General features: G+C 42.7%; 1 protein-coding gene across 1 annotated transcript in view; it reads left to right on the forward strand.

The window, feature by feature from the left end:
* Positions 1-25460, forward strand: part of BAZ2B (bromodomain adjacent to zinc finger domain 2B) — a 3835724-nt gene that overhangs the window by 3376449 nt on the left and 433815 nt on the right. Inside the window, exon 33 of the mRNA XM_044074749.1 lies at positions 17590-17744. Within this exon, the coding sequence (XP_043930684.1) occupies positions 17590-17744 (155 nt within the window). The remainder of the gene's footprint in view (positions 1-17589; positions 17745-25460) is intronic.

Here is a 25460-nt window from a genome sequence, read left to right on the forward strand (position 1 = left end):
CCAAAGATATGGTGTTGATAAGCATGCAGTGTGAGAAAGTGTGTGTGTGTGTGTGTGTGTGTCTGTACTCACATGTACATGTTTTCACATTTTGAGATGGATCTGACTTGCCATGGTCATTCTCAGTCTGTGTATTTATTAATTTTATGTGTGTGTGCGTGTGTGTGTAAAAATATTACTGATTTTATTAGTGGACACAACAGTCTTGGGGAGATGCACAAAATTCTTGTAGCTAATAGTAAAAAAGAACAGTTAAGAAGTAATTAACTCACACAAGTAAGGCGTAAAATCCATCACAGAATGTCCAGACCATCCAAGCTCCATGCAGCACCCCCAAACTATACTGTATCTATAAAAGGGGATATTGAAACAGACTTAATACCTTCTGCCCTGCAACATGTTTGTTCTGAAACTGGCTATGCTCAGAAGTTTGCATAGAAAATCACTATAACTCTTTTGTGGGCTGGGGCAGTTTAGTCATTGTTTCTTTCTTCTGTCACAAACCTGAGAGGTATGCTCAGAAGGTCAATATAGGTAGTCTAGGGACAGTGTATGGTCTACAGCAACAACTTGGAATAAATTACTCTGCTGATCTTTTTTTTTTTTTTTTTTTTCTCATAATCAGACCTCATACGTGCATAATAATGACTGTGTTTTGGGGTTGGGATAATGTGGCATGCTCAGTGTTTGTGTGTGTGTGTGTTTATATCTATGTATATCAGCAGCATGTTGAAATATATTATGGCCATTTGTCCTTTCACTTTTGTCCCTCTTTAACAACAGAGAGGTGTACAGAAGATGGCTGTCTTTTGAGGTTTGGGGTGTGGAGGCATATATGGTCTGTGACAGCAACAACACAAAATTTGCAGCTGTGACCGTGATTTATTTTTATTTCATCCCAGTTTAATACCAGGGAGGTATACAGAAAGTGTCTATCCCTCTTTTTTGAGCTGGAGGAAGGGAGGCAGGCGTATTCCCAGATGTGATTTATGCACCTTCACAAGCCTTTTCTTCTTAGTATATTAGCAACTGTGAGTCAGCTTTTAACATTAAATCTTGGACACAATTTATTCTTCCTTGAAAGAAAAAACAAGAATAGTATTGAATGTCTTTCTTACTTATGGTATTTGTTCATGCTGTCATTGAATCAGAAGGTTGGAAAAGGCTGTAAAATGTAACTCAGAGTATCTAGAACCCTATGGCCACTGGAGTCCTAGCAGCCCTAGATGCTCCAACACATAGTTCAGTTGTTTCCTCCACAGTTGTTACATTACAGTCTTGGCTTGTTAGAGTGTGCCGAAAGCCCATATGCCCATAGAACAACTCAAAGGGTGAGAAACCTGTGGATTCCTGGGGTAACTCTCTGTATACAAACAGCAGGTGGAGCAAATATTTGTCCCACTCTCTCTTAAACTGATCTGCAAATGACCATAGCATGGTGTTTAGTGTAAAGTTTAACTTCTCCACAGACCATTAGTCTGGGGTTGGTTTTTAGGTGCTTCACCCCACAGACAAGCCAGCAGGTCTGACATGAAATAGGCACCTCTGTCAGTCAGTGTTTCTCTCAAGAAATTTACCCTGCTGAAAATTTCTAGCAAAGCATTTGCCACCTTCTCTGCCTCGATAGAGGGCAGAGACACTCCCTCAGGTTGTCTGGCAGCATAATCTACTACCACCAGGATATACTTCTTTCCTGTGGAACTTGGGGTACACAGAGGCCTCACAATATCCATAGTTACCCTCTGAAACTGCTCCTCAGTCACAGGCAAAAGCATTAAAGGAGCTTTGACTTTGTCTCCTGCCTTGCCTACTTTTTGGTACTGCTCACAGGTCCTGCAATACCCTGTTACATCCCTTGCAATCTCAGGCCAGTAAACGTTTTGCGTAATACATCTCTTGGTGCACTTTATGCCATATGACCTGTAAAAGGAATGTCATGGGCTATGGCTAGAAGTGCTAGATGGTAGATTCTAGGCACTACCAGCTGCTGTATTACCTCACCCTATAGCCCTCCCTCAGGGGTCCACTCTCTGTACAGTATCCCTTTTTTAAGAACAGATGCCTCCCTAGCTACCTCTCTCAAGCCTCTTAGTGTAGGATCCGTGAGTCTTCCCAACTCTTACCTTTATGACCCTTCCCAGCTCCTCTTCCATAGGAAGTCTGATATCTTCTGACAGCAGTGCCTCACTGTCAGCCTGGGTGCTACCACTCACCTCTGCCCTTGCAGTCACTCTGTACAAGGGAACATCAGTACCTACCGGCAGCTGTGGCTCACCGTCAGGCTCATGGCTACAGGGTAGCTCCCTCCCTGCAATAGCCACCTCACCAACCCTGGAGCTGGGGTCAGTCTTGGTCTCCCCCAGGCTACCAGCCCCACATGCCTTTCTCCAAGCCTGACTGTAAGTGCTTGCATACAAGGTACTACATTATCAAAATTATATTCCCTATCAAGATATATGCAGAGGTATCCTGAAACACACCTACTTGCTTGCTTCCTTTTCCACTGTCCCGGTCAAGGTGGACCCTGGCCAAAAGAAATTTGAAATGGGGTCCCTCTTAAAGCTCTAACTGGAGTGGACTGCCCAAGCAAGTACTGCTCCTGTTTAATGACTGCAGGCTTCTCAGTGGTTATGTCAGAGGCTCTCTCTCTCTCTCTCTTGGCAGTGGCCTGTTTTCCATCCACTAAGATAGGATATAAACTCCGGTGATAGTCTGGTACCCCTGTTGTCTCCAGCCAACTTACAACTGACATACTGCTATTCCCACTTGCTGGCTTCCCAACATTTTGTTCCCCACCTTGCTTCCATGGACATCTGTATGCTACTTGGCCCCCACTGGTTACAAAAAACATCTAACCCTTGAACCTGGTCGTGTACCTGAACTAGTGGCTTCTGCTGTTACTGCTGAACTCTTTTGAAGTGGTTTAGGCTGCCGACCATGGATTCCCTTATATCCATGTACAGCACTGGGTATCCCCTTCTTGTGTAGTGATGCCCTGCTTGCTGAATAGAGATTCCCTTTTTTGCCCAGCTCATCCGCAGTTACACTCCTGGTCTGCTAACCAGATTATCATGTCCTCAGGCAAAGTGCTAAGGGCTTGTCCCCTCACCAAAAGGTCTGCCAGCCTTTCAGAAGTGGTGACCTGACATCCTCTCAACCCCACCTATGAAAATAAGTGCTTAACTCAGCAATATAATCACATACACTTTCATCTGCCCTGCATCTATGATCATGAAGTATTTTTCTGTAAGTTTCAGGTTTTAACTTAAAACATTCCAGTAAACATTGATGTTAAGTTGTCTATCTCGCCTTTGTTTCTTGCTTGTTAGGATCGGAGCTGATCCTCTGCTCCGACTCGGCCATCTTCTATAGCTCGAGAGCTGTTTACTGGCTCAAGGCTACCCCTTATCCCATGATGCCTAGCACTAACTACACAGATCTCGTTTGCCGCTTCAGCTGCGAGGTTCGGTGTTACTGGCTCAGGCTGTTGGAAGTTTTATTATACTACTATTCTATCAGATTAGGGTTCCTTTTTTGATAATTTATAGTTTTCAACATAGTCGTTAATTAGTTTGTTGTAGTATTAGTGTAATTGTAGTTTCCCTTACAACTCGTTTAAGTTAGAGAGTTCTCCCCCCCCCCCCTTTTTCTTGTCCCTCTTGTAGGTAGCGTTTTTAGTTTAAGCCTTTCTCTTTTTACCTCATAGGTAGCCGTTTAAGTTAGAGGCTTCCTAGTTAAAAAAAAAAAAAAAAAAACTTCTTAACTGTAGATGTGCCATGCATTCAGCGGGGTCTTCTCCCCAGGATTCACCGGCCAAGGCTCAGCCGGTGAAATCTCCTAAACCGCAAATGTCGGCTCCAGCTCGGAGCAGTCATTGGCCCATACATTACCTACTACTTGGTTCCGGCTGGAAAGCAGGCTGCCTCCCCATTCGGCTCCTCAGTATCTTGCCGTCTCAGACCCACAAGCAGAAGTTCTCAAGTCTCGATACCGTCGGTCTGTTGCAGAGTGACTAGTCAAGATCCTCCCACTTCTCGGTCCTCTAGACTCTTTGCCTCACGATGTCAGAAAGTTAACAATTGTTTAACCTGCAGGCACTGGCCAAAAAGATTTCCACCTCCTCAACTGTCTGCCTTTGTTCCTCCTCTGGCTCCTCTGAGCTCAGAGCCGGAGTTTGTTCAGAACCGTCGGCTAACGATTTCTCCTTCGGTTCCGTCTTTGGCTCCGATTCCCTCGATGGTGCCTTCTGTCAGGATCTACCGAGACTCCCCGTCAGCTCGAGGATTGGACCCTTGTCGGTTCTGATTTTGGCGCAGGTCAGCTCGGATCCTACTGCAGAGGAGGATTCCGGTTTCCTCAGAACCATGGTACTTTGCATCATGGCAGGGATGCCTTCGATGTCATGAGGAACTGGCCTAAGTACAGCTGAACCTATTCCTACAACTGAGGCCCCTGCTACAACTCTTGAATCGACCTCAGAAATTTTACCCACTACGGTGGTTGACTTATCAGACACCATCCCCTTGGATGTCTCTACCCCAGCACGTGGTGCTGCTAGGCCTCCAGCAGCCATGTCCATTAAGGCCTTCGCCAGGGCTAAAGCAGCCAAGACTACTAAAACAGTGCCTGTTAAACCTCCCACATCCAGGCCCTCTTCTAGTTCCCAAATGCTTACTTTGGCAGAGGATTTAATTTCTTTAATCAGAGGATCTCAATCTCACCCAGATAGGGCCTCTCAGCCCCCAGAGAAGAGACCTAGGGCAGAGCCCCCTGAGCCAGTGTCCTCTGATGAATCTGCTGATGAATCAGACATAACTGACCAGCCAGAGGCTCCTTTCTCCAATTTCGAAGATTCTGATGCTGAAGAATCCATTCCAGCTGCTTCCCCAACAGAAGAATTCTCCTTTGGGGAAACCTTGCATGCCATGCGAGAACAGTTCCAATGGCAGCAACAGGATTTTTCAGACTCCAGAAAAAGACTTAGGACCTTTCTGCACCTCCCACAGCACAGGCCCTTAGCTATACCTCCTGTTCTCTCTGTGGTGGATGATGCTTTCAATGATGTTTGCTCCGCTCCAGATTCTTTACCCCCAGCCCCTGCCAAACCAGACAGATTTTACAGGGTGCCAGATACTCATCACCACCTTTACAAGGCCCCACTTGCAGACCCAGAAACTATATCCCAGGGTCCCAAGGCAGTAGCCGACCATAGCTAAAAACCCTATTCCTTCTGAAAGGGAAGCAAGGTCATTAGACAGATGGGGTAAAAGGTCTACACTTCAGCTACTCTCTCAGCTAGAGCTTTAAACTGTCAGTTTCACATGATACAATACCAAGAGTTTATGCTTGATCAGTTAACTAAAAACTAACCACAGATGAATCTCTTGATAAGAAATATGTATTAGAGATGGTAAATAACATACAACAGGTTAGCAACCATTCCTTAAAATGTGGCTATGATGCACTGGAGGTTTCATTTAGATCAGCCATGACAGGCACAGTGATAAGAAGGCATGCATGGCTAAAGGAACAAGCTTTACCGGATCATGTTAAAGCTAAGCTGCTAGATGCTCCTATGGACAAGACAAGTTTGTTTGGTACACCTGCCCAGCAGGTTATGAAGAAAATGGAAGAAAAGGCAAAATCTGTTCAAACTGTTAAAGATTTCTTGCAGGTTCAACCCCCAAGGTTTAGCAGGAACTGGCCTGCCAAAATTGGTCCTTTCCTGACTCCACAAAATTTCAAAGGGGCAGGAATAGACGTTCCAGAGGCAGAAACCAATCAAGAGGAGGTGCCTACAGAGGACGACAGTGGCAAGGTAACAACAGAGGCACAGACACAGCCACTGCCTCTACATCAGCACAACCACAGTGACTTAACCCTAAATCCGCCTACCAGGGAACAAATAGCAGCTCCTCTAGGCGGAAAGTTAACCTTATTTTCAAGGAACTGGCACTGCATAACAAAAGACAAGTGGATTTTACAAACCATAGATCAAGGTTACCGGTTTCACTTCCACACCTTACCAGTCAAAAGAGGAATGCCAAATCTACCTCCAAATCAAAAAACAGAGGCTCTATGCCAGATAATGGAGTTAGCAAACATGAGAGCTGTGGAAAAAGTGCCAACAGCAGAGCAAGGAAAGGGGTTCTATTCCAGACTATTCCTAGTTCCAAGAAAGGAAAAAAGTTGGAGACCAATTCTCGACCTGTCCACCTTAAATACATACATCATTGTCCCAAAATTCAGAATGCTGACCCTACAGCAGCTTCTTCCCATGCTGGGCAAGGAGTCTTGGCTGGTAACTCTAGATCTCAAGGAGGCATACCTGCACGTCCCCATTCGACCAATCTGCAGAAGATACCTCAGATTTCTTGCAGGATCAGAGCACTATCAATTCTCAGCATTGCCCTTTGGCTTATCCAGTCGCGCCAGAGTATTGACAAAATGCCTGGCATCAGTAATCGCCATTGCAGACTACAGGAATACAAATTTACCCATACCTGGACGACTGCCTGCTACAAGGGGACAACAAAAGCAAGCTGACAACAGATTTACAAAGGGTCATTTACTTGCTACAAGCACTGGGATACACAGTCAATTTGCAAAAGTCAAGGCTGATACCATCCCAAACAAGGACATTCTTGGGCTGAATTGGACACAGTAAAACAAATGGCATTCCTGACTACAGAAAAACAAAAGAACTTCCTCTTTACTTCTTGGCACTAACAAAACTGAACAAGTTAACAGCAAGAAAAGTACTGCAGGCCTTGGGCTTCATGGCATCATGCATAATCTTGGTTCCATTTGCCAGACTACATATGAGAAAACTACAGTGGTACCTAAAGAATTTATGGTCCCAACACAGACACAGTCTAGAAACAGAAATCCCACTAATTCCATGCTTAAAACAGGAGTTCCTATGGTGGGCTCAGGCATGCCAGTCAAACCCAGGCCTACCCTTTCACAGATGTCAAGCAAGCCAGACCATCACAACAGACGCTTCAGACCTAGGATGGGGGGCCCACATGCTGGACAAATGCGTGCAAGGATTGTGGGCAAAGGATCAACTTCACCTGCACATCAACCTAAAAGAAATGCTGGCAGTAAAACTGGCAATCCAAAAGTTCAAACCATTTCTCAAGGAGGGCCAGTTGATGATAAGGACAGACAACACCACAGTCATGTGGTACATCAACAAACAGGGAGGCACTCATTCATACCCCCTATGCAGGATGGCCTTGGAGCTGTGGACCCTGACACTCAGCTACAACATCCAGTTACAGGCAATATTTGTTCCGGGGAAAGACAATACTCTAGCAGACATATTAAGCAGAACCACTTTGGATGCCCACGAATGGAAGCTGCACCCGGACATCTTCAAGACCATCTCAAAGAAATGGGGAATGCCACAGATAGACCTATTCGCATCACCTCTCAATCACCAGCTCAAAAAATTCTGCACAAGGACATTCCACCCACTAGCATGGAAAGTGGATTCGCTCTCCTTCAACTGGAAAGGCCTAACAGCATATGCATTCCCACCTCTTCCTTTGATACACAAGGTATTACTGAAAATCAAGGAAGAACGTCCAAGGATAATATTGATAGCTCCGAACTGGCCAAGACAACACTGGTATCCACTACTGAGGAGCATGTCTCGGAACAACATGTGGCCGATACCCCTGATGCCTTTGATGTTAACTCAGAACAACTACAGCATCATACATCCAAACCTAAAAACGTTGCAACTAACTGCATGGAACATCACATAGCAGCAGCTAATCCAGAACTTTCCCAAAGAGTAAAAGACATTATTCTTGAAGCACGCAGACCTTCAACAAGAAGGAACTATGCTGGAAAATGGAAAAGGTTTGTCATATGGAGTACAGAAACAGGAAAAGATGTGTCAAACATAGATATGCCTAACATTCTGGAGTATCTGGCCGAACTTCTTCATTCAGGCCTGTCCTACTCCTCCATCAAGATACATGCATCAGCTATTTCAGCAGAATACAGCTTTGATCCACCTGTTTTTTCGCACCCTTTGCTCAGGCAGTTCCTCAGAGGAATCAAGAATGTAAAACCTCCAAGGAAACCACCATTACCAGCTTGGGATTTGAACTTTGTGCTAGAAAAATTGACACTATCACCCTTTGAACCAGCAGCAACAGCAGACCTACAACACCTGTCATGGAAAACTGCTTTCCTACTGGCAATTACTTCAGCAAGGAGGGTTTCAGAACTACAGGCCTTAATGGCAGTGCAACCCTTCCTAATCTTCCACCAAGATAGAGTGTCCATGAGGACTAATCCTACATTTATGCCCAAGGTGGTATCCAGAGTGTCTTTAAACCAGGCAATCCACCTACCTACCTTCTTTCCCAACCCACAAAACAGAGGGAAAGAATACTGCATACCTTGGATGTACATAGACAGCTACGCTACTACCTGGACAGAACAAAAATAGCAGAAAGACTGACCAACTTTTTGTAGCCTATGCAACAGGAAGGGAAGGAAAAGCTATTTCCAAACAGACAATCTCCAAATGGATAGGAAATTGCATACGATTCTGTTACTCCTTTCATGGAAAACCAATTCCACAGAACATAAGACCTCATTCTACAAGAGCAACAGCCACTACCACAGCCTTCTTACGAGGAGTGGCAACCAAAGACATTATTGAGGCGGCTACTTGGACCTCCGTGCATACATTTGCCAAGCATTATAATTTGCCTCTATATTCCAGATCCCGAGCAGGGTTTGCCACTGCTGTACTGCAAGGGATCCTAAACACACCATAATCTACTTTTATCCTCCTCCCCTAGTTGGCTATGGTATTCTACCCAGTTGTTATGACTGCAGATGCATCCATGAAGGACATAGTACAGTTTTGTACCTACCATAAATGTAGATGTCCGAACTGGATAGCATCTGCAGTCAGGATTACCCTCCCTCCTTCCCTCTGTGGTACTCCTAGGGTGTTTACCCTCCTAATAGCTAGCTGTTGGGGGGGAATCTTTTATGGTGTATTTGTTTGTATATATGTACATACATGCTTATTGTTGTGTTTACCTCTATCTATTTAGAAACATTGGCATCTATCCAAATTTTAGCCTGCAAGAGGGCTTCTGGCATCTGGGGCAAGAAACACTGAGGAAAATGGCGCCGGCTGATGCCTTTATACCAAGACCAACAGAGATGACGTCGGGTGGAGTGCGACATCAGCCGAAGCCGGACCCGGACTTTGGAATCCGGCCGACTGAAGGGCTGCCTGACGACAGGACAACCCAGTTGTTATGACTGCAGATGCTATCCAGTTCGGACATCTACATTTATGGTAGGTACAAAACTGTACTTTTATTGTGTTTTGGTTAGGTTAGTGTCTGTAATTTTTTGTTGTTCGGCCCTTTGGCCAAAACTTTCAGTGTAAGGTAGTATTTCTCTACTGGATATGTCTAAAGAATCCAAGGTGTCTGGATTCAAGAAGTGTGACTCATGCTGTCAGAAAATGTCTCTAACAGATGGGCACACTTCTTGCGTCTATTGCTTAGGCGCAGTGCACCTGCAGGACTCTTGTTCTGTATGCCATGCATTCAGCCCAAGGGTTCTGCAGGAGCGCAAAAATAAGCTTATCTTGAGGGGGTCTTCTTAAGCCCCAGGATTCACCGGCCAAGGCTCAGCCGGTGAAATCTCCTAAACCGGCAAAATTGTCGGCTCCCAGCTCGGAGCAGTCATTGGCCCATACATTACCTACTACTTCGGTTCCGGCTGGACCCGAGGAGGCTGCCTCCCCAGTCGGCTCCACCAGTATCTTTGGAGCCGTCTCAGACCCACAAGAGACCGAGGTCGCCTTCTCTAGTCTCGATACATTCGGCTCCTCGGTCTCCCCTGTTGCAGAGTGACCGCAGTCACAGATCCTCCCACTTCTCTCGGTCCTCTAGACTCTTGGATCACGATGTGGAGAGAGTGGTCAGTAGGTTGTTGAAGTTGCAGGCACTGGCCAAAATGTGATCCAGCCCTCCTCAACAGGTGTCTGTTCCGTCCACTTCCATCGATGTTCCTCCTCTGACTCCTCTGAGCTCAGAGCCGGAGTTTGTTGGGGTTCGAATCGTAGAACCGTCGGCACCGATAACGATTTCCCCTTCGGTTCCGTCTTTGGCTCCGATTCCCTCGATGGTGCCTTCTGTCAAGGATCTGGGCACCGAGACTCCCCCGTCGGCTCCGAGGGGGCGAGTGGCATTGGACCCTTGTCTGACCCCGTTCTCCCTCTCGGAGCTTCGGCGCAGGTCAGCTCGGCTCCTACATTGGCCTCGGAGCCGTCCCCCTCAGTGCAGAGGAGGATTCCGGTTTCCTCAGAACCAGAGCCTACTTTGCATCATGGCAGGGATGCCTTCGATGTCATGAGGAGTGTACTGGCCCCTGAGTCAGCACCACGTTCGACCCCACTGGCTCCGTCCCCTGTAGTGCCTGCGTCAACCTCTGTCCCTCCTCCGGACCCCAAGCGTGGGGAACAGATGCTCCAGAGCACCCCACTGGGTGTTTCTTCTTCTTCCAAGGCCTCCCCTGATCATTTAGAGGAGGCCCCTCGGAAGAGGAAGTGCAAGAGGAAGCACATTGACTCCCCTGAGTCTGTCACTTCGGATACGGATTTGGATGAATCAGAAGGGTCCCCGAGATCCCCCTCTGAAGATTCGGACATCCTAGAAATGCTTAGGCAGAGAGGGAACTGGACTGCCCTACCCCTACTGAGAACTGCATTTGGTTCCTGCCCTTCCACCTCCTGGGTGTCTCCGCCCTTCGATCCACTAATGTCAGTAGTGGCTCGAAGGGCTTGGTCAGCCCCAGATACAGTGGAACCAACCCCGAGGAGGCCCAGCAAGTTTATCACTGCACCCCCTGATAAGCAGTTCCTTACCAAGGGTGTTCCCGTGGATGCCATGGTAGTAACAGCGGCCACTGAAAAGGAGTTGGTGGAAACTTCTTCCTCTGTCCATCCTCCTAACAAGGAGTCTAGGACCATGGATAGATACGGGAAGCGTATGTTTGCTTCAGTGACCTTTTCCATGAGATCACTGAATTACTTATGCCATTTTACTAGGCTTCAGAGGGATCTCCTGAAAGAACTTGGAGATACCCTCCAGGATCCATCAGCTGAAGGGGTTCAAGCTAAAGTAGCTTCCCAGCTGGCGACCCTTAATTTGGTAGTTAACTCCTCCATGAGGCTCATTTCCTATGCAGCCGATGGTGCGAGTAGAGCAGCAGATACAGGTGTGGCCCTTAGGAGACACGCATGGATGCGGCTGTGTAATTTTGCGGAGCCCTTTAGAGCATCATTCACCAACACCCCCTTTGATGGTTCATTTCTCTTTGGATCACTGGTGAAGGACACTCTCACTATGTGTGAACAGGAAGGCAAGACTCTCTCTGCCATGGGAGTACGTTTTTCCACTCCTTCCAGACCATATCCCAAAGGTCAGAAGAGTGGAAAAATGTGGTTTTGGAAATCCCAGGAAGCCTCATCTAATACACGTAGTGATTTTTCCTCCAGGGGCAGAGGAGGAAACAACAACAACAGCCGCCGTCCTCAAGGCAGAGGGGGTCCGCAGAACCAGGGCAGCAGATAATCTTTCTCTGACAAGCCCTTCCAGCATCTCTGAAGGGTTGCCCGGCTCTGGAGGCAGTCGGGGGAAGACTTTCACCATACCCAAAAGCCTGGCAAGACATTACGCGAGACAAATGGGTACACTCAATCATATCCGGAGGCTATGTAATTCCCTTCTTCCAATCTCCCCTACCATCAAGCAAATCCCCCCCAGATGTTCCACCCAATCTGAGGGCCCAAGCAGTCATAGAAATTTCAAGACTGCTAGAAAAAAAAGAGTAATCCAGGAAGTCCCGGCAGACCAACTCTGATCCGGAACTTACTCAGGGTTCTTTTTGGTACCAAAAAAGACAGAGGACTGGAGACCAATTTTGGATCTCAGCAGACTAAAGAAGTCTGTTCAAAGAATGAGGTTTCGGATGGTCACGCTACAGTCCATTCAACCCTTTTTGGGTCAGGACAATTGGATGTGCTCAATAGATCTCCAGGATGCGTACCATCACATCAAGATCGACAGGTGCTCCAGGAGATTCCTTCGCTTCCGGCTGGGAGCCAGTCATTATCAGTTCAAAGCTCTGCCCTTTGGTCTCACCACAGCCCCCAGGGTGTTCACCTAATGTATGTCAGTGGTCACGGCTCACCTGAGGCGTCAAGGATTTCAGGTGTTTCCTTATCTAGACGACTGGCTCCTTACTGCTACTACCAGGCATCAACTCCTTCAAGCCAGGGACTATACAATCGCAATTTGTGCCCAGTAAGGCATTACTATAAATTTCAAAAAATCTGCCTTGTTGCCCTGTCAATCTATTACCTATATAGGAGCAGATCTAGATACAAAAAGTATGTCCGCAAGGCTACCATCGGACAGGGTGGCCACGATTCGGCAGCAAGTTCATATCCTCATGCAGTGCAAAAGGGTACAAGTCAGGTTGGTCCTTCAAACTCTGGGTTCCATGGCGGCGACAATTCTTCTGATACCTCTGGCCCGTTTTCACATGAGAATCCTTCAGTGGCTTCTCTTCACACAGTGGTCTTTTCAACAGCTCCCCATGTCTCACATGATCATGATTACAGAAACTTGCAAAAGACACCTTTCCTGGTGGATGGTCTCCCCACTAGTGTCTCAGGGCAGACCATTCATCCAACCCCCTCCGATTGCCACAGTGACCACGGATGCCTCACTGATAGGGTGGGGGGGGGCATTATCAAGGCAAGACAGTCCAAGGCACTTGGCAGCCTCACGAGTACCATCTACACATAAATGTCTTGGAGATGAAAGCTGTGCTACTAGCGTTGCAAGCACTTCAGGACGCCTTCCCTCCTGGGACCATTGCAATTCAAACGGACAACATGTCAGTAGTGTGGTACATCAACAAGCAGGGTGGAACCAGGTCCTACCCCTATGTCAAAAAGCACTCAGACTTTGGCAGTGGGCGATTTCCTCCCAACGATTTCTGATTGCGACACACATCCCTGGGAAGTCCAACGTCATAGCGGACAGGCTCAGCAGAGCTATTCTCATGCCTCACGAGTGGTCTCTGAATCAGGTAGTTGTGGATCTGATCTTCCGCAAATGGGGACAGCCTTGCTGCGATTTGTTTGCAACCCCCTTCAACACCAAATGCAGTAACTATTTCTCCCTTTTACCACTTCCCGGTCACTCTCCCAGAGATGTTCTAGTCCACGATTGGCCTCAGGGACTTCTTTATGCCTTCCCGCCTTTCCCTGTTATACCCAAATTCATACAGAAAGCGATATCGTTGGGTTGCAAAATGATCCTCATTGCTCCTTACTGGCCTCGACAGATTTGGTTTCCGTTCCTGCACCGTTACTTCCTCGAGCAGCCCTGGACCCTGGATCCTATTCCAGACCTGCTGATTCATCAATCAGGAGAGCTGCATCGATCCCTCCAAACACTCCAGCTCACAGCTTGGTTGATCCAATTCCAACCCTAGCCAGGATTCCCAGCATTTCCCCGGCTGTGCATGAAATTATTGTCTCATCTCACAAATCGGCTACTAGGAAGACGTATGCTAGCAAATGGAAACATTTCTCTTATTGGGCAGAGGCTAGGAACATAGATCCCTTTTCAGCCCCAGTTCATGAGATCTTGGAGTTCCTAACTGAGCTTTTTCACTCTGGGTCCGCTTCTGCCGCAATCAGGGTTCAACTAGCGGCCATCTCTAACTATCATGTCAGTTTTTCTAATCTAAATATCATGTCTCATAAGCTGTGTAAAGCCTTTCTCAGAGGGACTACTCTCCTTAGGCCCCCAGTGAGAGATCCTCCGCTTCCTTGGGACCTTAATTTGGTACTAACCTCCTTGATTATGCCCTTTTTTGAACCGGCAGCATCCTGCTCCCTTAAGTTTCTATCTTGGAAAACTCTCTTTCTAGTAGCTATTACCTCAGCCAGACATGTCTCGGAACTTCAAGCACTAAGCGTTCATTCTCCATACTTAGTGTTTCACAAGGATAGGGTTGCCCTGAGAACTAATCCCGCCTTCCTTCCTAAAGTCTGTTCAGAAAATAATCTAAACCAGTCCATAGACCTTCCAGTGTTTTTCCCTAACTACACCAACAAGGCAGAATACAAGTTACACCTTTTGGATGTTCATAGACAACTGCGTTTTTACCTGCATAGAATGAAGGATATAAGAAAGTCGGACCAACTTTTCCTTTCCTATGCTAGGGGCAAACAGGGTCTTCCAGTTTCCAAAGTGACCCTGTCCAGGTGGGTTGTCTGACATTATTACCTTCATCTATCAACTAAGAAACAAAGAATTGTTTACCAAACCGAAAGGTCATTCCACTGGGGCTGTGGCCACTTCTGTAGACATGGTCTCCAGGAATAGAGCTAACTTTGGTTCCACTGTTCTGAAGAGTCTGTTCCAATAAGCCACCCAGGATCGTAGGTGCTAGGGACGCTGTCCCAACAAGCAAGAAACAAAGGCGAGAAAGACAACTTAACATAAAGAAGTTATGTACCTACCATAACGTTCCATGTTAGTTGTCTTCATCTCGCCTTCTTTCTTGCATCCCCCCCTCCATCCCCCTGTCCTATTGGACCGAGAGGAGTTTAGGCTTCACCGGCTGAGTATTTTCTGGTATGTTTCCTCTAATGACTTGGAGTGTATAACAAGTATGCCCAATCTGTTAGTTTGGTCAGGTTATTCCTGCTATGTCTGGGGTTAGCTATTACAAACGAGATCTGGGTAGCTAGCGCTAGGCATCATGGGGATAAAGGGGTAGCCTCGAGTCAGTAAACAGCTCTCGAGCTATAGAAGATGGCCGAGTCAGAGCCGAGGGTCAGCTCCAATCCCAACAAGCAAGAAAGAAGGCGAGATGAAGGCAACTAACATGGAACGTTATGGTAGGTACATAACTTCTTTTTTCACTTTATTATAGTTTAAACAGTCAGTATCAGACAATTTAGAAACAGCAGTTACAGCTCTGCTATGGAGTAAAGGATCAGGAACCGTACCCAGAGCCCTTGGTCAACATTATACTGTTTATATACACATTCAAATATATGAATAAAAATATCAAAATTATCACCCTCTGTAAACTGTGGAAGAAGTTTACTGACCTTTATTGCTTCTGTGGTTTGGTTATTCCCTTTTCTATTACCTCCATGACCCTGACGAAGAAGCAGCATCTCCCTCTAATGTTGACGCTGCTTCTCATTTTCTTCAGCCTCCTAACGCAGCAGTCTCTCTGCTGATTCTAATTCCATCTGTTTTGCCTGCTGCAGTCTCTCCGCTGATTTTATTTCCAAATGTTTGGCCTCCAGTTCAAGTCTCTAACACCAGATGGGTTTTTAAGTCCTCTGAGGAAAAGGTGCACTGCCTTGTTTCTGAGAGCTGCAAATCCCCATCACCAGACTGGTTATCCTTCTGGTTGCTGGTCTGGGCTACAGCTGCGACTAAGGGTGAAATAATTTCCTCTTTAGTCAGGTTGGCGTGCACCAGTCCTTTGGCTTCACACACCATGGCCAACTGGTTCTTGGTCAGATTGCCATAATCCTCTGCTGACATCATTGCCTGCTTTCCCTGACTAAACTAACAAAAAATAAATAAAACTGTTGTGAAAATGAAACCCTGTATGTTTACTTTGTGGCTGCTAACAGTATGCATACCTTCAGTGACAACTGCCTACAGGCTACAGAAATTCAATTAATATCCACACCAGTGCTTGCTTATTTGAACTGTTTCACCTCCCATCTTACTTTCTACTACTCTTATCACCCTCTGTAGTGCTTTCATGCACTGTGCCATGAGTTTGATACCTCTGTACTCCACACAGTTGTGATTGTTTCCTTTTTTCTTGTATATTGGCACAAAATTGCTTATTCTCCAGTCATCTAGGATATGCCTTTCTATCCATACCACAATGAGTACCTTCAGGAACCATTTCTCCCCCATTTCACCTAACAACTTAATCATATCAACAGTGACTTTATTTGAGCTTGCTGCTTTCCCTGACTTCATTTTCTTTAATCTTACTGCTACTTAAATGGGATGTTCTTCCTTTTTGATTGTAGATTGTAGGCAGTACAGCTTCTTTGGGGTTTTCTTCATTTAGAAGCTGCTTTAAATACTCCTACCCCCTGCTTTTGTTGAATCTCGATTGGTGAGCAGATTGTTGCAGACATCTTTTATGCATTGCATCTGACAACTTGTCTTTTTGTCTTTCTTTTGTTATCTTATAACCTGGTAGAGCTTTTCTGTACCTCTGGACATTCACTCATAATTTTTACACCTGTAGTGACTAGGTGTGTCTGTGTGCTTCTGAATCTGTGTGCATGTGTGGGGAAGTACTTGCATTACTTATATTTTTAATATAAAACACTTCCTCCAACAGCAGTTACATTTGTTACGGAAAGTTTGAAACATAACACAGAGGGACTGTTTTACATCAGAAATATAAAGAAAGTGTGTAGTGATTTAAAAAAAAACACACACCGGTTTAACAGCTGTCCCGTTCTCTAGGTGCAATAAATGCCTTCCAGGGTGAGTGTTACAAGGGAAATAACACTTTTCCAGTGGTGATAACGCCCCTTTGCCTGCAGTGTGGGCCTCACTCACAACGCCCTGGGTGGGTGTTAATTTCCTGATAACGCCCACTCTGTTAGGTATTATTGCTTGTGTATTGCTGTATCTTTTCCATTGGACTTTGTCATCTTTTTTTTCTTCTAACCAGTCAGGTGTTTGTATTTTTAGGCCTTTTTCTAAGGTTGGATAGTTTCTTTCTACTCTGTTCTGGAAAGAAGCAAAACATTCTGCAATCAGACAGTCGCAGGTAAATTGATTCTGCCTCTTTATCTCTACATTGTTGTAAATATCAGTATCCTTTTGCTCTGCAGTTGATGTAAATTGCTGCCCCTTTTGATGGTTTAATGTGTAAAATGTAGAATCATTATTCCTCAGATTTACTCAGACTTTGTGGCACTGATCTTTGTACTTTTTATTTAACTGTGATTGTAAAGGCAGGATGTACATGGAGTATGAGCTTTTCTTATGAAGACAAGTAGTTACCCTAAGTTATGAGCATCTATCCAACCATCCACAACCTCTTTTTCCTATTTTTGCACATGAGATCGAGGTGTCACTTCAGCAGTGACAATCATCTAGAGCCAAGTTATGAGCATTGGGTATTAAATTTGCTACATGCTATCCATTTTAGTACAGAGTACTGAGATGGAAACTGTTTCATTACATGTCAGTGGTCATTTTTCATTATAATTCATTCAGGTTTTTTTTTTTTTTTTAACTTGGTCATGTAAAGCAGTAGCAATGACTACACATCTTTTGTTTTCTAGAATTAAAATTAATTTAGAACATTATATAATTACAAGTTATAACAGTGTCACTGAAATTAGGGGTATTGTGCAGATTTTCAAAATGTGTTATTTTAATGTATTTGTAGGTAAAGTTGTAGTAGAACTTCAAAAACTTACTGTGTCGATAATTTATGTTTTAACAGTTGTTGTCATAGAAGAAAATGAAGAAAACCAAGCAAGTAAGGAACTTGTTGAAAGCTGGTCTGTGGAGGAGCAAGCCATGGAAACAGATGTAGCTGTTCTGCAGCAGGTGGAAGAACTGGAAAGAAGAGTAGCATCAGCAAGTCTTCAAGTAAAGGTTTGTTTTGTATTCAGATGTGCTGTAAATTATTGGTAGTTTACAGAATCTTTCTGATTTTCCATTTTATTAACTTGTATTTATTACATATTGAAAAAAGTATTTGTGTTGCTTTTTTCAAACACGTTTATTGAATTATCAGTTGACAGACAAATTTACATTCATATAAAAGCAATCAAACTATATTAATATATCAAACATTATACTTCACATATATTGCTATATATCATATAACCTAAGCAATATTACATAAGTTATTCAATTCCTGACTTTTTTTTAAAACAAGAAACACCTTCATTAAACCATTACTTACTACACAGGCCATTACTTACTACACAGGCAGTCATACATAAATCATAAATGAAAACAAACCACACCAACACAATCCTAGTTACAAGCATTTTACATCACAAACCATATTGACACACACTCCCTGTTGGAAACATTATACATCACTTATAATCTACCCAATCTTTCTCACCCAAACATTACATAGCTCATTTAAGTCCTGCTGTCTTTTAGGGCTCATTCCTCCCTTGTATGTATTGTTTTCAAAATTCCCATTTTTTCCTATGTAGTTTGCTCCTACTCTTTTTTAAAGATCTCAGTTCCAGTTGTCTTGTCTCTGTTATTATATTCACTACTTCCAGTATAGTTGGTTTAGATTTTGATTTCCATTTTCTAGTAGTTGCTTTTTTGGCAGCCACCATTATTAGACAGCAAGGTCTTACCATGTCTAGGCAGCTCCGATTCTGTATCGTAACTCAGAAAAATAATGTCCTTCGTCAGAGCAGTCTGCCCACCCAGCATCTCTGACAGTGAATCCTGCAGGAGATCTTTCAAGTCTGCCAACTCACCACACTCCCAGAAAATATGTTCCCAATTACCGCTTTCTTCCCCTTCATACCTCCAATATTTACTGTCTACCTGAGGAAAAATTCTTTAGAGTCTATTGGAATATAAAAATTTTTATGTAAACATTTCCAGGTAAAAAAAAAAATATTCTAGATTTTGTTGTTGCATATTTGGGAGACATACATATATCCTTTCATTGTTTCTTTGTAAATTGCTTATTCAGTCTCTCCTCCCAATCCTTTCTAACCTCCTCTGATTGATTCTTATAGTTATCATGCAGTATTTTTCATGCCCTACTAATTATTCCTTTTTTTAATGGCAGTTTCTGTTCTAGAGTCTATTAAAAACTCTACCAGTGCTGATCTTTAGTTTAGGACCCCCCCTTTTCTTTCTCTTTGCCTATACTGTGATATCAATCCTTGATAGGAAAGGTAATCTCTAACTTGCAGTTCAAATAAATTCTTGGTGTCTTCCCATTCCGTCATCTTTCCCTGTCTAGTTATTTGCTCCCAGTACCTTGGTTCATTTGCCAGTTTTCTCCAATAAATTTCTACTTCCCCTAGCTTATTTTCTGTATCCCTAATTGCAGTCATCCCTATCGGCAGAATCTCCTTTCTCCATTCCCGTGTTGGTTTAGTTCTTAGAATACTTTCTCCTACTTCATGGATATAATATGCTGCATGATTATTGTTGTTCTCCTTAAAGGCCTGCGTCCAAAATCCCAGTCACTCCTTGTTTCTTGAGCTTCCTCTGTTTCATCATTGTCCCTTTCCACTTTGATGCTTGTGCTATGTATAGAAATCTTAACTGTGTAGCTCTGAAATACCACTTCAAATTGGGTAATTCCAATCCACCCTATTCTACTGGAAGAATCAGCTTATCCTACTTTACTCTTGCCATCTTCCCCTCTCAAATAAAGTCCTTCAGCGCTTTATTAATTGCTACCCAAAACTTCTCTGGTTGATAAAAAATTTACCTGACCTGTGTATAAGACTAAATGGACTAAAAACATGTTAACTGCTTGTTTCTTATTATCGATATACGTATAACAAGGCTTCCATTTTCTCAGTTTTTGTATTATCTTTTGTTTAGTCTCTTCCTACATGTCCTTACCTGCCGTACTAGTATAATTTTTAATCCATATTCCTAAATGTTAAATTTTATCATGTCACCATAAATATGGGTATTCCTGAACCAGTTCATATGTGGGTACATAACTTACCACTATTGCCTTTGTTTTAGCTTCATTAATTTTTGTATCCAGAAAAGATCTCAAGCTGTCTCAAAATGTTCCACAACACTGTAATGCCTTTTTTCTGGTTTTGTCAGGTACAAAATAATATCATCTGTGAATAAAGCCAGCTTTTCTTGACTAACATACCAATTATATCCTTGAATTTCTGAGTTCCTTGTTTTCTTTGCCAGTGGTTCTAAATATAGTGCAGATAATAAAGGGGAAAGAGGACACCCCTGCCTGATTCCTCTGCTCAAGCAGAAATTATCAGAGAGGACCCCACCCACTTTCATTTTCACCTCCGATCCCTCATATATTCTCCTCATCAGCTTTATAAGTTTTCCAGCAAATGCTTCCATTGCGCTGCTCATAAAATCCCAGCTTATTCTGTCAAATGCTTTTTCTGCATCAAGACCCACCAACAACAATGGTATTTTCTTACATTCTGCTTCCCCTCTGAATCATCAATGTTTGTCAGATGTTTGGATCCCCTCCACGAAATCACGTTGATCCATATCGGTCAGTTTTGGCATTACTTTTGCCATTCTTTTTGCTGCTGTAGACATGAACACTTTATAATCATGATTTAGTATTGAAATGGGCCTTTATAAAACTGGATCTGGTGGATCCTTGCCCTCTAAGTATTACAGCTACCACTGCTTTCTTCCAGGACAGTGGTCCTTCTCCTCTTAAGATGGTGTTAAACAAAATTTTTCAGATCTTTATCAGTTTTTTCCTCCTAGCTTCCAAACTTTCACAGTAATACAATCTGTTCCTGGGGACTTTCCTGTAGACTGGTTATACATCACAATTTTTATCTCATCTCCTCCTATCCATCTGTTAGTAATTGAGCCTCATCAACCTCTAACCTTTTGCTGTTTAACTTTTCCTTAAACATTTCCATTCATATATTTTCTTTATTTTCATATTTCTCTGCTTTATAGAGACTCTCATATAATTTCTGAAATATTTCTAATACCTCTACATGAACTTTTGTTACCTTTTTTGTTATAGGCTCCCTAAGTTTGGTGACATACCTTTCTACTTTCTGTTGCCTGAGTCATTGTGCTAAAAGTTTTTTTTGCTCTGGTGTTATCAAAAAACAGTTGCTTAACAGCAGTGTTTCTAAGCTTGTGTATATTATTGATGCAATCCTTTATTTTGTGCCTAGCATTTTGCAGTTGATCCTCTTCTTTTTCTGTGAGATTCCCCCTACTCTGCAGTACTTTCACATTTGTCAGTCCCTCTAAATAATTCTTGTTACTTTTTAACCATAGCTCCCTTTCTTTTATTTCCACCTTATTTTTAAACTCTACCTTAATTTTATCCCACTCCCTAGCTATATTTTCAAAAGAAATTTCTATCCTCTGTAACAGCTCCTGAGTAATCTCTACTACCCATTCCTTAAATTCTTCTCTTTTCAACAGATAGGTGGGAAAGCACCAGTGTCTCATTTTTATTTCATTACTCTGTGTTTTTATTTTAGCTGTTATTGGTGCAGTGCATATTAAGACCTTCAGTTAAATGCACATGTTCCTGTAAATTCTGTCTAGCCTAGCCCAGTTTTATATCTTGGGGAATATGTAAATTCACCCCGAACTACTGTTACTTAATTCACATCTTCTGTGATAAATATTTTCATAAATGTCTTCAAAAATCTTCCCTCCTTTGTTATATTTTCCCTTCTGGCCCCCCAGACACATCCTCACTGCTGCAAATCAAGTTCCAGTCCCCACCTGTAAGCAATATTCCTTGCTGAAAACTAATTATTTCTCCCAGAATTTTATTAAACTCCATTACAGCAGTTTTAGGTGGAATGTAAATACATGTCACTGTAATCCTTTTCCCTTGTCAGTAGCCCCTACAAATCTGCCATTATTACCTTTATCTTCTTCTGTCACTGTTGGAGCTCCTCCTGCAATTAAAGCAAGTACTTCTGTTTCCCTTTGTCCCAGGTATTCTGCTGAAGAACCATCCTGAAAACCTTTCTTTATCAAATTCACATATTCAGTTCTTTCCAGTTGTGTCTCCTGGAGCAGTTTGCACGCTACATTTTTTTAATTATAGTTCACTACTCATTTGTGTTTGTATTTGTGAGGCCATTTACATTTAAAGACATTAAAGAAAGCATCATTGTATTAAAAAGTTATTATTCCCACCTTTTATGTATAACACCTTTTTGGTTAAATGTCTAGTTCCAGCTTTTGTGTTACATGCATACACTGTTTGGCAGGTTGAACTTTTTATACAGTCGTTTCTTGTCATATCCATTTGAGCCTATGTCACACCTTCTAAAACTTTTTGTTTTATTGAAAGCCCCCCAAAAAAACACCCTCAATACCCCCTAAAACCTATTACCTTAATGCACATAAAACTTTGTACACCTTCAAATATTGAAGTTTTACCCTCCTAATAGGCACAAAAGTCCCAAACTGACAGCCACACTCACAAACTTGAGTTAACCTAAAAGAAAGGTCATCCATGCTAAGGCACATGGTGCAGCCTCTGCTTTTACTAAGTGCTGTTTGGTTTTGTCTTATCTTTATAGCTCTCCCAGCTGGGAAATACCTGAATATTTTCAGAGAACATTAACTACCTTGGGAAAGCCCCTGAAGGCTTTCAGAGGACATTATCTTCTCTGGGGTAAACCCTGATTGCTTTCAGAGAACATTATCTCTTAGCCAATTACTCCTTTCTTTTTTCCCCTCAGGCAATCGCTCTCCACCAGACTGTAGCCAGTTTCTCTTTATCAGATTGTCTCCATGGAGACATGGGAACCAGCCAGCCAGTTTATCTTTATCGGATTGTTTCCATGGAAATACGAAGACCAGCTACAGAATTGTTACTGAGCCTACATGTATTTGCTAGAAAAAAAGCCTCAGAATGTTCAGTGTTCTTTTTCATTTAGTTGCTCTCTTTTAAAATTTGTTAAGTTATTCTAAGGTCTTTAATCCAGTCATTTCCCTCTGTAAGAATGAGAAAAAGCACAGCAATGTCTCTTTATCATGCTTTCAAACCAGGCTTTTTTTATACATTGCAGTGCCTGCATTTTTTAAATCTGGACAAGGAGAGAGAGAAAGGAGAGAAAAAAGAACAGCAGCACCTGTTTACAATCCCCATTACACTTAAAAATAACAGAAAAAAATTTACTTTATAGCATGTAAAGAAAACAACATGCCACAAAAGTGGTACTATTTAAGAAAAAAATCTTTACTTACAGTTAACTTTCACCCTCCTCTCGTCCTCACTAAACCACTTTTCCAAACATTAATGACATGAAGTAGGGCATATCCAACATACTCTGAAAAGTCCAATATTTCTAGATTTTCTTGTTCTGTCATGTTTCACAAATATAATTATTGCATTGTAATCCCATATTAAGTTACTGGTTTTACTACTGTTCATCTCCGAAATCCTGTCTTTGCCTCATTTCCACTGTACTCTCGATTCGTCTAGTTAACTCTTGTGCTCCCTTCCTTCTCTCCAAAATATTCCATTGAAACAGTGGAAAAGGTTTCACAGGTACAGTCCCTCTGTTGTCTTTATTACCAGAAGAAAAAGAAGCAGAATCTCCTTCTGTTTCATGGCGCACTTTCTGTTGGACAAGCTTTTGTATTTTCTCCTTAGTATGTACTTCATCAAAAATGATTTTGTCTGTCCAGGGAAGAATACCTTGGAGACAGCTGGGTATAGCTGTTTGAATCTCACACCTGTATCATGACATTCCCTGAATAGTAGAATAAATTTGCTCTTCTGTCTGGTGTACAATGAGTAATCATTCTCCACAAATACGTTGCTGTTTCCCACTTTTAGTATTTTGTCATTCTGCCACAATTTTGTCAGAATTGACTCCCTCTGCTTGTAGGATTGCATCTTTATTATTAAAGGTCAAGGTTGCTTTCTTATAGCCAGATTTGGAGAATACACATGGTATGCCCTTTCAACTTAACTTCTGCTGTGGGATACCAGTCCAGTTGCTTATTTGTGCTTTCATAAAAATTAATGCAGTCGGTTCCTTCCATCTTCTCTAGTATAGCTGAAAATCTCAGGCTTTCCCTACGTGCTCTGTCCTCTAATTCTGTTATTTTTTGAAACTTCTCTTCCTGAGCAGTCTCATATTCAGCCAGCCTTTTCTTCATTTCAACCTCTCTGATATTTGCAGCTTTATCATCTCATCAGAACATCTGTTTAAAGCTTCTTCCGTTTTTCTAGCCTTTTGTTGTTTGTGTTGATATACTCTATCAGTGCTTTGTTTATTTTAACCAGGTCTGTATGCAATTGCCTTATATGTTCTTGTAGGTCACTGGAAGTCATGTCTGAATGTTGCATTGCTTTTTGCTGAACAGCTGCAGAACCCTGCCCAGTCAGTGTTTCTTCTTCACTTTTTGTAACTGATTTATTTTTCAGGTCTTCTGTATTACTTTATTCTTGGCATCTAGGCTGTATATTTACAAGCCAGTTGCTGAAATTTACCCATAAACATATGTCTACTGGCCTTCTCTGCTGAGTTTCTCTTTTCACACTAGAAGTGCTAGAAATAAGCTGTTACTCTGTGCAGCCATCTTAGAAGTCAAAAGTATTTGTGTTGCTATCTGTTTATGGTTCTTGTTTGAACATGTCCCACTGGAAAGATCCTATTTCAAGGTAGTCCCAGGATGAAAAGCTCCAGTACATGCATATTTAAATACTATACATTTGTGGGTAAAAAATGTTTTTAAGCCAGTAGAAAACCTTTTCTAATCAAGTAGGAAGATTGACAGAAAAGATATAGAAATAAAAGGAGGTCTTTGTGGACTGGTACAGTTCATATATGCTAACCATGAATTATACATTTAACATTTGGTAGTTAAAAAAAGACTAAAATTTGATAAGTCCAACAACATCACAAAATATGTAAGCTTTGTTACACCACAGTTAAACTTACATTGCCTTGCGAAGTGTTACTTTATTGCATCAGTGTACCTTTCCATTATGACTTGCAGCAAATTTGGAAATCTTTTTATATTCAAATTCAAATATGAGCATTAACAGTGACTATAAGTTAGAGATTAGTTGCACTGAGTGAAAAAGGTGTGAAAGTAAGTGCATTGCACCACTGTTTTATTCTGCATCAGTATAGGATGCCAGACTACTCAAGGATTGCCAGTAACATTGTACTGCAGTTTTGATGACTGACGGACACTAATTCTACTTTGTTGCAGTACATTCATTTTAGTCAGAATCTGTTTCTTGATTTAAGGGGCTGGGGTCTTGCATGGAGCCTTAAGGAGATATTAAGGATGTAGGCTGATAAGGAATGGGATAGTGGATTATCTGCAGTTATGATATTTGTTAGTATTGAGCATTAACTTTGTCTTTCTGATATTGAGGTGGGGTCAAGAACTGAGGCTGTGCTATAGTTTTGTATTGAGTAGGTGTGAAGTCGTACCAGCAAGGGGGGTGACTGCATCATTAGTGTATTGTACCAGTGTACATGTTTTATATTGACAAGTCATGTAATTTTTGAGAATAGTGAGTAAGGGGTGGGGATCATTCAGCTGGGCAAGCAAATGGATTTTTTTTTTTGAGCTGGGATACAGAATCTGAATTGCTGAATCATTGTAAGGCCTTGTTAAGTTTAATTCTGG

Source organism: Protopterus annectens, chromosome 6.part0 (genome assembly GCF_019279795.1).
Source record: "Protopterus annectens isolate FY-2018-M chromosome 6.part0, PAN1.0, whole genome shotgun sequence".
NCBI lineage: Eukaryota > Metazoa > Chordata > Ceratodontiformes > Protopteridae > Protopterus > Protopterus annectens.